At 31.5% G+C, this 13,174-nt stretch overlaps 1 protein-coding gene across 10 annotated transcripts in view; it reads left to right on the top strand.

The window, feature by feature from the left end:
- Window positions 1-13,174, top strand: part of Lrp1b (LDL receptor related protein 1B) — a 1,848,437-nt gene that overhangs the window by 1,755,128 nt on the left and 80,135 nt on the right. For all 10 annotated transcript variants that reach the window (XM_087195526.1, XM_087195530.1, XM_021237129.2 and 7 more), the window contains 3 exons: window positions 1,237-1,410; window positions 3,147-3,272; window positions 8,739-8,903. In XM_087195526.1, coding sequence (XP_087051652.1) covers window positions 1,237-1,410; window positions 3,147-3,272; window positions 8,739-8,903 — 465 coding nt within the window. The remainder of the gene's footprint in view (window positions 1-1,236; window positions 1,411-3,146; window positions 3,273-8,738; window positions 8,904-13,174) is intronic.

Raw genomic sequence — 13,174 nt, forward strand, 5'->3', positions numbered from 1 at the left:
TTATTCAGAAAGGTTTTTTACCTACACCTATGTCTTCAAGAGTTTTACCTATTTTTCGTTTCCGGCAGATTAAATGTTTCTGTTCTAATGTAGAGATATTTGATCTGTCTTGATTTTAGTTTAGTGTATGATGAGAAATGTGGGTCTGTATTCAATCTTCAGCATGTAGGTAGATAGATTTCCCAGCACCATTTGTTAAAGAAGTTCTCTTTTCTCCAGTGAAGGGATTCAGCACTTTTGTTGCAGATCCCATAACCGAGTGTGCCTGGACTGGTTTCTGTTTCTTCTATTCTGTTCCATTTATCAATAAGTTTGGGGATTTTTTTGCCAACCCCATGCTGTTCTTATCACTGTACCTTTGTAGCATAACTTGAGGTCCAGGATTGTGATGCTGCCTGCCTTTTCCTTTGTGCCCAGAAATGCTTTTCCTATTCTAGGTCTCCTCTAGTTCCATATGATTTTTAGGATTGCTTTCTCCAGTTTTGTTAGATGTTATTGGTATTTTGATTGGGATTGCATTAAATCTATATAACCATTTTAGAAGTATGGCTACTTTAAATATTTTGGTTCTGCCTATGGAAGAACAGATGATATATTTCTATTATTTGATATCCTCTTAGATGTTCTTTTTCAGAGTAGTATAGTTTTCCTTATAGAGTTGTTTCACATCCTTGGTTAGGTTAATTCTTAAGTATTTCATTTTTTTAGGCTCTTGTGGAAGGTATTGTTTCCCTATTTCTTTTTTCTGTTCCTAAAATTGGTTATCATACTGACAAAATTATTTTTTATTTTAAAAAATTAACTCATGTTTTCTTGTTAAACCAGTCATTCAGATCATCTAATATGATTATTAAATTGATCTAGAAAACATACTGAAAGCTTTATGAACTGAGTTTGCACTGCAGATAAATTTATCCTATATTTAGGCTTTTCTTTTGTTTTTCATCTGTGTAGCAGAGAAGGTTACTCTGCACCCTAGCAAATGATAAGTGATGGCAAAAGTGATCAAATTGATGTTGACATTGATTTCTTTGTTCTGAGGCAAGTGTTAGGCATCTCTAACATCCCTACTCCCAAGCAATGAATTCTAATAACTTCACAGCTAATGTTTAAAAGCATTCCAATTCTGACTTTAAAAAAAGTAATATGATTTTCTTTATGATCTTGAATAAACTTTGTTTCTCTATGTCTGAGAACATCTATTAATTTTATAACCTCATCTTTTAAATATTCCAGGTTTGTTACACCCACATAGGATTGATATCTTTGAAGATTATATATATGGAGCAGGGCCAAAACATGGTGTATTTCGAGTACAAAAATTTGGCCATGGTTCAGTAGAGTATCTAGCTTTACACGTTGATAAAACAAAAGGTGTTTTAATATCTCATCGCTATAAACAACTAGACTGTAAGTATAAAATTTTATAAGGTTGTCTATATTGGTAAATGATTCTGTATACAATTCTTAAATGTGTATACTTTTTCTGTATCTTAATCCCGGTAAGTTAGGTGAGCGTAATTATGGTATCACCAAACTTTTCGTATTACAAAAGTCAATATACCAGTAATGCAAATTTCCATTTTGGAAATAATATGTATGTATATTTTGTGTTTCCTTGGAATTACAATTGACTTTGTTACAAAAATTATTATTCTGCCCTTCTAAAATTCTGAGTAAAACCTTGTGAAGCTGAAGATGAATGATGCAATTTTGATTCTTATTACTAATAATGAAGTAACTATGATAGAATTAACATTCCATTCTTAAAATTTTTCAAGAGAATTCTGCACAGAAGTTGTATTTACTCTGATTTATTATTACTACTCTTTCTCCTAGAAAAGAGGAGGTAAATAGGTTATCTTGGCAAAAATCTTTGGAACATATATTTTAAAAACATTGAACACCTAGAGTTGGAGCTTCATGATAGAGCATTTGCCTGATAAGCTTGAGGTTCTGATTTCAGTCCCTAGCACCTCAAAACAATAGCAAAAATATCAACCCACATTGAAGAAGAAAGAAACAAAAAACATGGCTGACATTGTAATTAAATGTCTTCATGATTCATTTCATCTTTCAAGAAATGGTGTAAGATTTATTAATAAATGTAAACTGTAAAGGAATTCTTAACATGTTTGGTGTAATTATGTGGAAATATAACAATTGACATTTATCCAAATAAATTTTGGGAGCACATTCAAACAATGTATGTTTTTACAAACATTTCCTGAAATTTTGTGAAAATTCTTTCTGCTCTTTATCAATAAAGTTCTGTGTGGTGCCAAGGCTAACACAAGGAAACTACATCTCATCTCCTTTTTTCATCTGATTCATAGGCATAGTCAGATGTTGCCAGATTAATAATAAATGAACATAAATAAATAAATCCCTGGCCTGAATATAGTAGGCATTTGAACAATGGTTCTTCCAGAAAGTCCCCTTTCACAGTCATAAATTCAGCTAATTATATACCATTTCTATATCACACAAATAAAATAATCTCTAGGGAAGGCTATTAGTCATTTCTGACTAAAAATAACATTCATTAAATAGAAATTTGAAAATAGATATGTATGGCAGCCATTTATATATCCATATCCTTCCAGATGGGTCACTTATGTGTACATACTCATTCCAGATGGAAAGGAACACAGACCAAAACGTTTTTGAAAGTCATATTTTCTGTTGTGAACTGACAAACATATATGGATCTTAGACCTTTGAAAATACTAAGGGAAGTTGTTTTTGTTTTTGTTTAAAAAATCCTCTGAATATCTAATCTAAAAGTAAGATTCCCAAAGGCAGGAGTTGACTTTGCTGTTAAGCAGAATATTATATTGTACTTCAGGTTCTAAATAATTAGTCAGAAGAAGTGTGAAATGTATGGATTTGAACAATTTCTTCTCTCTTTTTGACGGCATAATTAGGAAAACTTTCTCATTAATGATGGGTACTGGGTAGTAATTTTTCTTCACCTAAAGAAGATAATGATAACATTGAAATTAGATATTCTCTGTAAAAAGAGATGTGACTTGTGTTTTCAACATTGCTAATTAATCATTTTGCATATTTAGCTTTGTGTTTATGAAATCTACTGTAACTATACTTATACATTTCTTTGTTTTCTTTTGTTTCATTTTCATCAGTACCTAATCCTTGCTCAGATTTAGCTTGTGAATTTCTCTGCTTGCTTAATCCTTCTGGGGCCGCCTGTGTATGCCCAGAAGGAAAATATTTGATTAATGGAAGCTGTAGTGATGACAGCCTTTTAGGTAGGTATTCTTCATTCTTCTGTCAATAGTGAATTAAACCTTATGCTGCGTTTTCACACCCATTTGAGACTGAGCAGACTTATCTGCTCCATTACCAATTTAACTGTCTTAGTATCAATTATTCTAGAATGCCTGTACACAATTCCTTTTGTTGTTCTTTTTTTTTTTTACAATGCACCATTAAACTTAACATACACTTAGTAGATTGGGAATTTAGAAGTTACTTGGAATAAATATTTTTATGGCTGTTGTGCTAGAAAAGATACTCATATTTCTGAGTATGCTGTTTTGCTGTGGATTTAAACCTAACATTCATATCTCTTTAGTTATTGAATAAATTTATTTTGAATATGTTCTGTTTGTCAAACACTGATGTAAAAATCATGGATTAGTTTATAAATTGTGTTTAAGTCTCTTTTGTCTAGCTCATATTTACAATAGATATTTCTACTAAGAAGGATAATAAATAAGGGCTATGAGGAAGGCCTAACATTAATTTCAAAGCTAAAGACTAATTTAGAAATGAAATTGATAAAACTATTCCATGTAGTTTTTATTTTAGAAGTTAGTGCTTATAATAAATGATAACAATTGAAATCTAAGTGTCAAGTAGCAGAAAATTTAAAACAAAACAAAAAATACAAACAATATAATAAGAAAGGGAAGAGCTGTCTCTTGGATATCCAGGTACAAGTACCCTTACAAGAAGTTCTTCTATATATAAGATGTTACTCAGAGTTAGAAAATGCTATTAAGCTAAAAGACAGTCAAAACCTACTCAAATTCATTTCATAAACAAAAACAATGTGTTCCAGGACTACTTTAGGATCACGACAAACTTTCCACTGAGCCACAAACTTAGGTTCTTTTCAAAGCAGGGTTCCCACCTGTTAACGCCTTCCTTCTGGAATTAACTCTTCCCATGAACATGTGTCTCTGCCCCCAGTCAGCACTCCACTTCTGAGTAGTATACTCCTTGTTCTCTGCTCAAGCCTATATGCAGTTCAAAGACTTTCACCTTTTCCAAGGCAGTTTGTGTCTAAAATCTATCATAGCTTTCCTGTTTAATATGGTCTTGAGCCATTAGATATGCAAAGCCATAGAGTTTAAAAAGATGAACTGATGGATTGCATAAAGACCAGTGATTGATATTTTTTGTAGATAAAACTGCAGAAGAAGCAAAGTTAAAACTTGTAAGGAGTCAAATGGTTATTTAATTACAGGATGAGTTTGAATTACCTATATGATATAACTTTCAAATGGTACAAATTCAGCTTGGATTTAGGTTAAATGTGACTAAGTAAAAAGGACTTTGACACAGAAAATATGTCTAAAAAGATATTGAAAAACAGTAGGCAAAGATAATATTGAGTTATTCATTTCAATTAATGTGTAGAATGTGCAAAGTAGTATTGTACAATATTGTACGTGGCAAAGTGGGAAAGTTCTTAACAGAGCTATCTGTGGATCATAGTTGCTGTTTTGGATGGACACATTAGTATCAGTTATATAAAGGATGTGTCATTGTCATTCAGTTGCCTCATTTTTCTTTACTAATTCTCCAACCAATCACAGTAGCTGTGCACTTAACTGTGAGAGGAAATTAGGAAGCCCAGCACTGAGGCACAGACATGTAATCCCAGAACTCAGGAGGCTTAGGCAGGAGGACTGCCATGAGTTCAAGGCCAGCCTGAACTGCATAATGAAACCCTGTCGAGAGAGAGAGAGAGAGAGAGAGAGAGAGAGAGAGAGAGAGAGAGAGAGAGAACTGAATTTATATTTTCAAATACTGTCACTTTTTCTGACAGCTCATGGAGGTACTCTATGCAGGAACGTATATATGCAGGAGCACATATTTTACTTTTCAAAAATGTCAAGAATTCCTTTCTTCGGTATTCCACCCTCATCCAGGACCAAAGGCTTAAAGGATACCCACAACATAGCATGCCTATGTAAATATTCAAATTAGTCTGTACTCATAGAGCCCTTAGTAATAGACATTTTGAACTACTACAATTAGAAACATAAATATCTATACTATAGGAAGTATTGATTAGTGTAGATGAATGCCAGTTAATATTTTTTCTGATGTAAGGTTTGATATAATTAAAATTTTCAGCTTTTTATAATAACTTTACTTTCTGTAGATGATATTGTTAAAAGATGAACACACTGAGTATTTTTAATTTTCATGTAAGAAATTTGAATGTTCACCTGCTCTTTCCTGTAGTTGATCATAATTGCTGGAGATTGATTTGGTTGCTGACAAAAGCAGTGGCCTTTTTCATTATAGAACTGTAGCTGGAACGTTTGAAAGATTAGAACTCAACTCCATTTCATCGGAATTTTAAATTTTTGGTGCCTATTAAAGTATGTTATATAAGTATCCATGTGACAACATATAAGTATTTTGAATATCTAATCCTAACAATGATCACCAGCTTTCAATGTTTATCTTCACTTTTCATATTCAAAGACCCAATTAGGATATATTTGGCTGAATGAATTAGAAATATTTTGGTAAATTTTGAAATACACATGTCTCCAGTATAGATGATTCTGGATAATTTTGCCCTATATTTAGTTCTTTGTTGGAGATTCCCACATGCATTTGCATAGGCATCTCCAATTTAAAATGTTCAAGTGGAATCACCCCTCTGTTTCCTATTAATACTTGTATTCCCACTTAGTTGTCTAGGATAGAAAAAGAGGAAATCACCCTTGTTTTCTCTTCCTATCTTTATACATCATTGATCTGATTTTTTACTTCACTATAAGACTCAGAATATTTCCACATTAGTTGATCCCACATTACTATATTTTAGGTGATTATCTAACCTGGATAATGTAACAAAGTCTCCCTACTTTCATTTTTCAAGAATCTCAGGATTCTTTGGCTTTTAAATGTCTTTACATTACCTTTTGAGAAAAGTACAAAATCCAATGATTTTTCTTATTCTCTGCTGCCTCTTCAAACTTGCTTACCTCTTGCAATTCCTTCCATCACATTCTCTAATCCATGTCCTGTCACTGTGACATTCATGTAGTCCCACTGGAGCTCACGTTCTGACATTCATAGATGTTCTATCTGAGTTCTACCCTCAGTGTACTGGTAGGGATGCAGAAAAAAATGTGGAAAGATAGTGTTACTTGAGTATTTACCAAATAATTGCTTCAAGTGACTGTTGAAATTTAGCAATAATTGTGTAGGTCCAAATTTCAGCTCTTCATCCACTATTATTCTAGATAGCAGCTGGAATATGAGCTGGAAGTCAAATTCTATATTTACGTCCTTAATTCTTACAATATTTTAGAAGTTTAATTTGTTTCAAATTTTTTTTTAATATTCACAAAAAAATTCAAATAATTTGAATTTTTTTATAAAGAGATTCAGATAAATTTACTTGGATGTACAATAAGAAACAGAACTAGGGTTTAGCCAGGTTCTTATTATGCCATTGTTTTCTTTATCTTAGGTATGTTGCCTCTTAAGTGGATATTTCACACTACAAATGCAAAGTTTAGTAATCCAAATCTAAAGCTTAAGTACATGGCAAAGAAGTTACTGAGATTGAAAAAGATGTTACTGAGATTGAAAAAGATGTTCTAATGATCATTGGAATGATACTTTCAAGCATCTGCCAGGAGTGGACCAATCTATATTTAATAGGGAATATAAGCTGTATTGAGCTCACCTAAATTTATTATGTAATAGACACAAATTTAATATAGATAATACAAATTTAATACAAGTGTAATATTCTAGCATCCTTTCAAAATATTCTGAATCATTTTTGTTGAATTTTATCCTACACAAAGTAATGTTTTTCTAATGAAGGCAATGTCAACACATATAGCAATATATCTGCATGATGACTCCAAACAAATTTTATCATAAACCATACTAACTATATTGTTAAAGATAATTTTGCTACTTCCAAAAGATGACCATTTCTTTTTTAATTTTAATTTTATTGGTCCAATTTAGATATACATAATGATCACATTCATCATAGAGAATTTGTATAAGCACATGCTGTAGCTTGATTCCTCTTTTAATTTCCCCATTCATACCCCTCTTCCTCTCCTTATTTTTAAAACCACATTTCCATTTTTCCTTCCTTTCTCATTTTTCCTTTTTCCTCCCTTCCTTTCCCCCTCCTCTCTTTCTAGCTCCCTCTTCCTTTTAAGCATTTTTTTTTTTTTTACTGATTTCTCATTGTCTATTATACATTTTGGTCCTGTTTACACTTTCAGTTTCTTACACCAGAGAGACAGTGCAATAGTAATACGAGTGTCTGATTTACTTCACGTAAGAGTGGAGCTTCAAGGTGCATCCATTTAGCCATAAATGTCTCAAGTTTATCATGGTTTATGGCTGAGTAGTATGCCATTATATAGAAAAAACACATCTTCTTTATCCATTCATCTGTTGATAGGCATTTGGGCTGTTTCCAAGATTTATCTATTGCAAACTGTGTTGCCATAAACATGTGAGCACATATATCTCTGTGGTATGATGCTTTTAATTCTGAGAGATGCAGATTAAAACAACCCTGAGATTCCATCTCACTCCAGAAAGAAAGGCTAATATCAAGAAATCAATGAACAACAAATGCTGGTGGGGATGAGGGGAAAAAGGAATTCTTCTCCGCTGTTGGTGGGAGTGCAGACTGGTGCAACCACTGGGAAATCAATGTGGAGATACCTCAAAAAACTATAATTAGAGGTCCCATTTGACCCAGTTATTCCTCTCCTGGGTATCTTCTCAAAAGGTCATTTCTTATTCTTAGTCAAAATGCCATTAAGAAGACAGATTGAGCATGAACCTATAGAATGAATTTTGCCTGTGGAGGTGCTTTTAATGTTTTTCTTCCATCATCTTATACCAAATTTAAATAACAGGATATTTTTGTATGGTTAATATTTATTGACATAAAAGAATATCTCATCATTTGAACATTTTTCTGTACTAATATAAACATAGCATATGTCCTGTGACATAGGCTATAAGCATTTCTGTATAGTATAAGCAATAATATATATGTATATATGCACATTAGAAGAACATAGGGTGTAATAGTGTGTATAGATAGATATAAATGTTATAAATATGTATTTTTGGCTTGATTTGTTATCTGCTACTAAAGAATAGGCAATGTTTACTCATATCGTAAAAGAAAATTCTTGCTTGGAAAATACATTACTTTTAGAAGGTCAGTTTAATTATTTATTATGATGTATAATAACATATTAAAGAAAAAATAATTTAATATTTGTAATTACCATTTAATACTAGGATCTATTTCTCTGTTTTAAGCTAGTATTTAATTATATTCAATTTGTATACACAGGGGTATTTATTTTATGAAAAATTAAGTCTCTAGTATTTAAATATATTTGCTTATTTTTATGCAATCATCCCCTGAATGATATGCTCATCTGTACATTTCCTCTTATAACCAGATGATTCTTGCAAATTGATTTGCGAAAATGGAGGGCGATGCATTTTAAATGAGAAGGGTGACGAGAGGTGTCACTGTTGGCCTAGTTATTCAGGAGAACGATGTGAAGTCAACCACTGTAGCAACTACTGCCAAAATGGAGGGAGTTGTACACCATCATCTCTAGGTAAATATCACAGTATCATTGTATATTCAGATCATTTGCTCATTTTCTTCCATGTGAAAAATAACAGTGTTAAAAATATAACCCCTATATTTTGATAATGAATAAATTAACACGCATTAAATTTCACATTTCAACCTAAGCGATGTAATTTTTATAAATATAATATATCATAATTCAGGTCACAAAATTTAAAAATAGTAATGAATATTAAAATGTTTTGACTATCTACAAGGTGATAAATTCTTGGCTAATAGATATTTTGACCCTGGGTCATCATGATTAATAGTGCCAGTTTTCCAAAAGTTATGTGTTAGTTCCATATTCAATGACTTTTATTGCATAGATAGCTTCCCTAAACAGAAATCGATTGTTATTGAAAGTTAGGTTCCTTTTAAATGTAAATAAAATATATAAAAACTTCTTAAATTATCCTGATTCACATGTAATATTATAACTACTTAGGCATTGCAAAATGTCATATATAATATGCTTTGAAAATACTCAGTTACTACTTGTTATTATATACTGTACTTGAGATTGTTATTAATTTATGCAACCTAAATATTTGGAAAAGTGTTCATTATGCCACATAAGTGAACAGTGGACATATTTTCCTACTGATTTTTATTAAATTTAAAATATCTTCCCATAAGAAAAAACAACCTGAATGCATAATAAAATCTAATTTGCAAGTTCCAATATTCAGTACCAGTGACATTATGCAACTATTAAAGTGCAATCTATGCACATTTAATTTTACTGCCACAAATGCAAATTTAGTCAGATGGAAAATCAATCTATATGATCTTCATATTCCCTACATGATTAATTTATATCTCACTTAGGGTTCTCACTGTCTCTATTGCTTATGGTTCTCTTTGAAGTGTTTAGCATAGTGACAACTAAAGGAGTCACATGAAGAAGAATTTTCATTAGAGTGCAGAAAAACCAAGCTGTTTTATATTTGAATCCTGCTAGTAAAATCTTGGTAGTTTTATGCCTGTAAATATTTTTGACTGATGATTAATTGATATTTAAAATATTTTAAGTACTTTATTACATTCTGAAAAGAATATTTAGCAAGGAATTTGAAATATAAAGGGACTAGGATTCTTAGCCCATATTTTTATTTTGTTTAAACTAGTCCATGCAGTTGGGTTATTCTGTTGCTGTAAGAGATACTATAGTGCTGGATCCTTTACTGAGTAGGCAAATGAGAATATAAATTCAACAAATGCTTGTGTGATCTGCATTTTGTTTCTCTTAGGGAAGAACCACTTCTTGACAAATTAGGTATTAGAAGATTTAATTACTTAATTGGTGACAGTTTCTAATTAAAATAATAAAAATCACTGAGTTATAGCTGGGTGATTGACATATTTATATTTGGAAATATTTAGGTCAAGTGTCTCATTTGACATTTCAAACTATAGCTGTATGTTCAACCTGCCAAAACTTTACAGGGACAAATCTCTAAGATTTGCTGTCCTGTTAATGGAGACTGAAATGTATATAGGTATAGCACAACTTTCAATGATATGTTCCAATCATCTCTCTGAACCTTGGTATGTTCTTAAAATCTAGAGTATATCAACTTTATGTACTCATATATTTAGATTTTGATTTTCATAGGTGATATATACAGGAAAATTGCAGTTTAGATTAGTGATACAATTGAAGTCTCCTATAAATTGTACCTGATATATGACTATGTAGTTTTTCTTATAGAATCTAATAATTAATTATATGCTATCCAATTAAGTCATTTACCAAGCACTTTTGACTTTTTAAAATGTGGTTAAAAAAAAACGTTGTTTGGTATTATAGACTGTCGAACCTCATTATCTCCACACAGATGTTAATTTGTTAAACAAATCCCAGTGGGCATTTCATGGATATATTCATTGTTGGTTCACTTACAGTTAAGCCTTTTGGTAAATTCCTATGTGGACACTATGTTACAGGGTCTGGGGCAGCCTTAATTAAAATTTATAAGTTTATGACACTCGAATAGAACAATAATAATGGAACAAAGGAAACGCCACCAGATAATTAAAAGCACAAATCGGAGAGCTGTAATTAAAGTTTTGCATGTAGGAATGAGTTCTTATTTCTAAAGAGGTTTTTTAAAAATAATGAACACTAAAAATAAAATATATGAGCTCTGTTCATACAGGAAGATACAACATAATGAAATATTTTGACATTGAGTATATCAACAAGGGTCTATGTAGTTCATTTCTATGACTTTCTTATCAAAAGATGTTTAAGATAGTATTTGTCTTGGGAAAAATAATAGAAGTCAGAGTAAAACATGGTATTATTGAAAATAAAATAATTTAGGAAAGGTTTTATGTATCATAGATATCAAGACATTTATGCAATTAAAAACTCTATTTGGAAGTACTATGTTATGAACATTTATTCTCTGAAGTATGTCCATGCTGTTTGGTATTTTCCTTATGCATGCTGGTGTGTCATTTAGATTTTTCATATTTCCATCAAAATGAATCAGGGGCTCCTATCCAGTTGGATTAGAGGAACTAAATGAGAAGGATTACAGCTTTTGGGCAATAAAGCCAAATGCTATCAATCCCAAAGTTTGGTATCATGCAGAGGAAAAGGCACATGTTACTTTGGAAAGTTTGAAAGTAAAAGCAGAACTGGCTAGGTTAAGAAGTGGCCATACAGTTATGGATGGCAGGCAACACAATATAGTTTTTACTGGATGGTTGAAGTGAATGCAACAGGAAGAAAGCAGAGGTTCTTTTTGTAGATCTCTGTGCCTCCACATCTGGGGACTTTTGACACTGAATGGTTAGTCTCAGAAATGAAGCAGAAGTATGAAAGAGGCCCCTATTGTGGAAAAGAAAAGTATCAAAATCTCTCTTCAATGGGATGGAATTTTACAATATGAGATGAGTAGATGGAGAAAGTGTCACTTTATTCTATCTAGATCTTTCTGCCCAAGCAACTGCCTGCATCTGATGGGAGATTTGCTCAAAACACTTGTGTATGACCTCGGGGCACCATGGGACTTATGAGGAAGCATACTGTCAAAGCTCTCAAGTTACCAATTCACATAGGATGGAAAGCACATAATCATTGAATAATACTCTAAGGAATTGACCTACATGTAGACTGCCCATCTTTCCTTTTCTCTCACTTTTATTAAAATGAGGGCTGTTTTTCATGAAGTTAAGTTTGGTGTTCTCGCTACTAAACATAGACATTAATTTTACTTAGGAAGTACCAAAAGCAAGTATTTAGTTCATTTTTAAGAGGGCAAGGACCTAACTAGTGATGTTAAATTAAAAACAAACAGTAGCATATAATGTAACATGTAAGTAAATTCAGAATATGTAATTCTGAAAATCAAATAGAAAAAAAATCAAAGTATAATCAGAAAATAGGAAAAGTCAAGACACTGACACCTTTGAAATTTGAGAAGTAGAAAGTAGGAGCTTATTCTGAGTAAGATGTGAATAAAATCAGCATTCTCAAGTGAGTGCTAAAAAAAGACGTTAAGGCCACAAATCTTGCAGACAGCAATTTTGAAAAATTGAATAACAGTTTTAAAAAGTATCAATATTTTTTGCCTAAATAATGTCACTTTTAGATACATCTTCCAAGGATCAAAAAATAATAAAGAAGAAATATAGAAGTGAGAATGTCAATAGTGTTACAAATAGTGTAATATTAGGGAAAACCCTGAATTCATATAGTAAATATATTAAGATATTAAATGTATAAAAAGTAAACATATGTAAATATACTCATAGTCATAGACTAATAATATAGAAAAATGTTTACATTCTACTGTAAAAATCAAAAGAACAATATATAAAACTGCTAATACTATGGATTCTATAGGAGAAAAACATTTATATAAAATGTCTATATCAGGAATACTTCCTTCTTTATATTTCTATATTCTAGAAATATCCCACAATGAATAGGCATTACTATTATAAAATGAAAATAATTACTACTATAAATTAAAATCACAATATTTATTACTCTCGGGATCATGATAATATATACTGACTTTTTATTGAGTGCCAGACTTGTTCTCTATCATTGAATCCTCCCAACAAGTCTATGAAAAAATAAATATAAGATTCTCTCTAATTCTCCTGCTGGCTTCATGAGTCACAGTTACTGGTTCATTTGGACCATATGGTGTAAGGATACTAAATTATTCAGCTTTATAACTCTCTAGGCTAATGTCACAAGGCTTGTGTTAACTTACTTGTATTAACAGAAGAGGC

The sequence above is a fragment of the Heterocephalus glaber genome, unplaced genomic scaffold (genome assembly GCF_053883595.1).
Source record: "Heterocephalus glaber isolate CG9 unplaced genomic scaffold, H.glaber_assembly_v1.0 deba00000347, whole genome shotgun sequence".
NCBI classification, from domain to species: Eukaryota; Metazoa; Chordata; class Mammalia; order Rodentia; family Bathyergidae; genus Heterocephalus; species Heterocephalus glaber.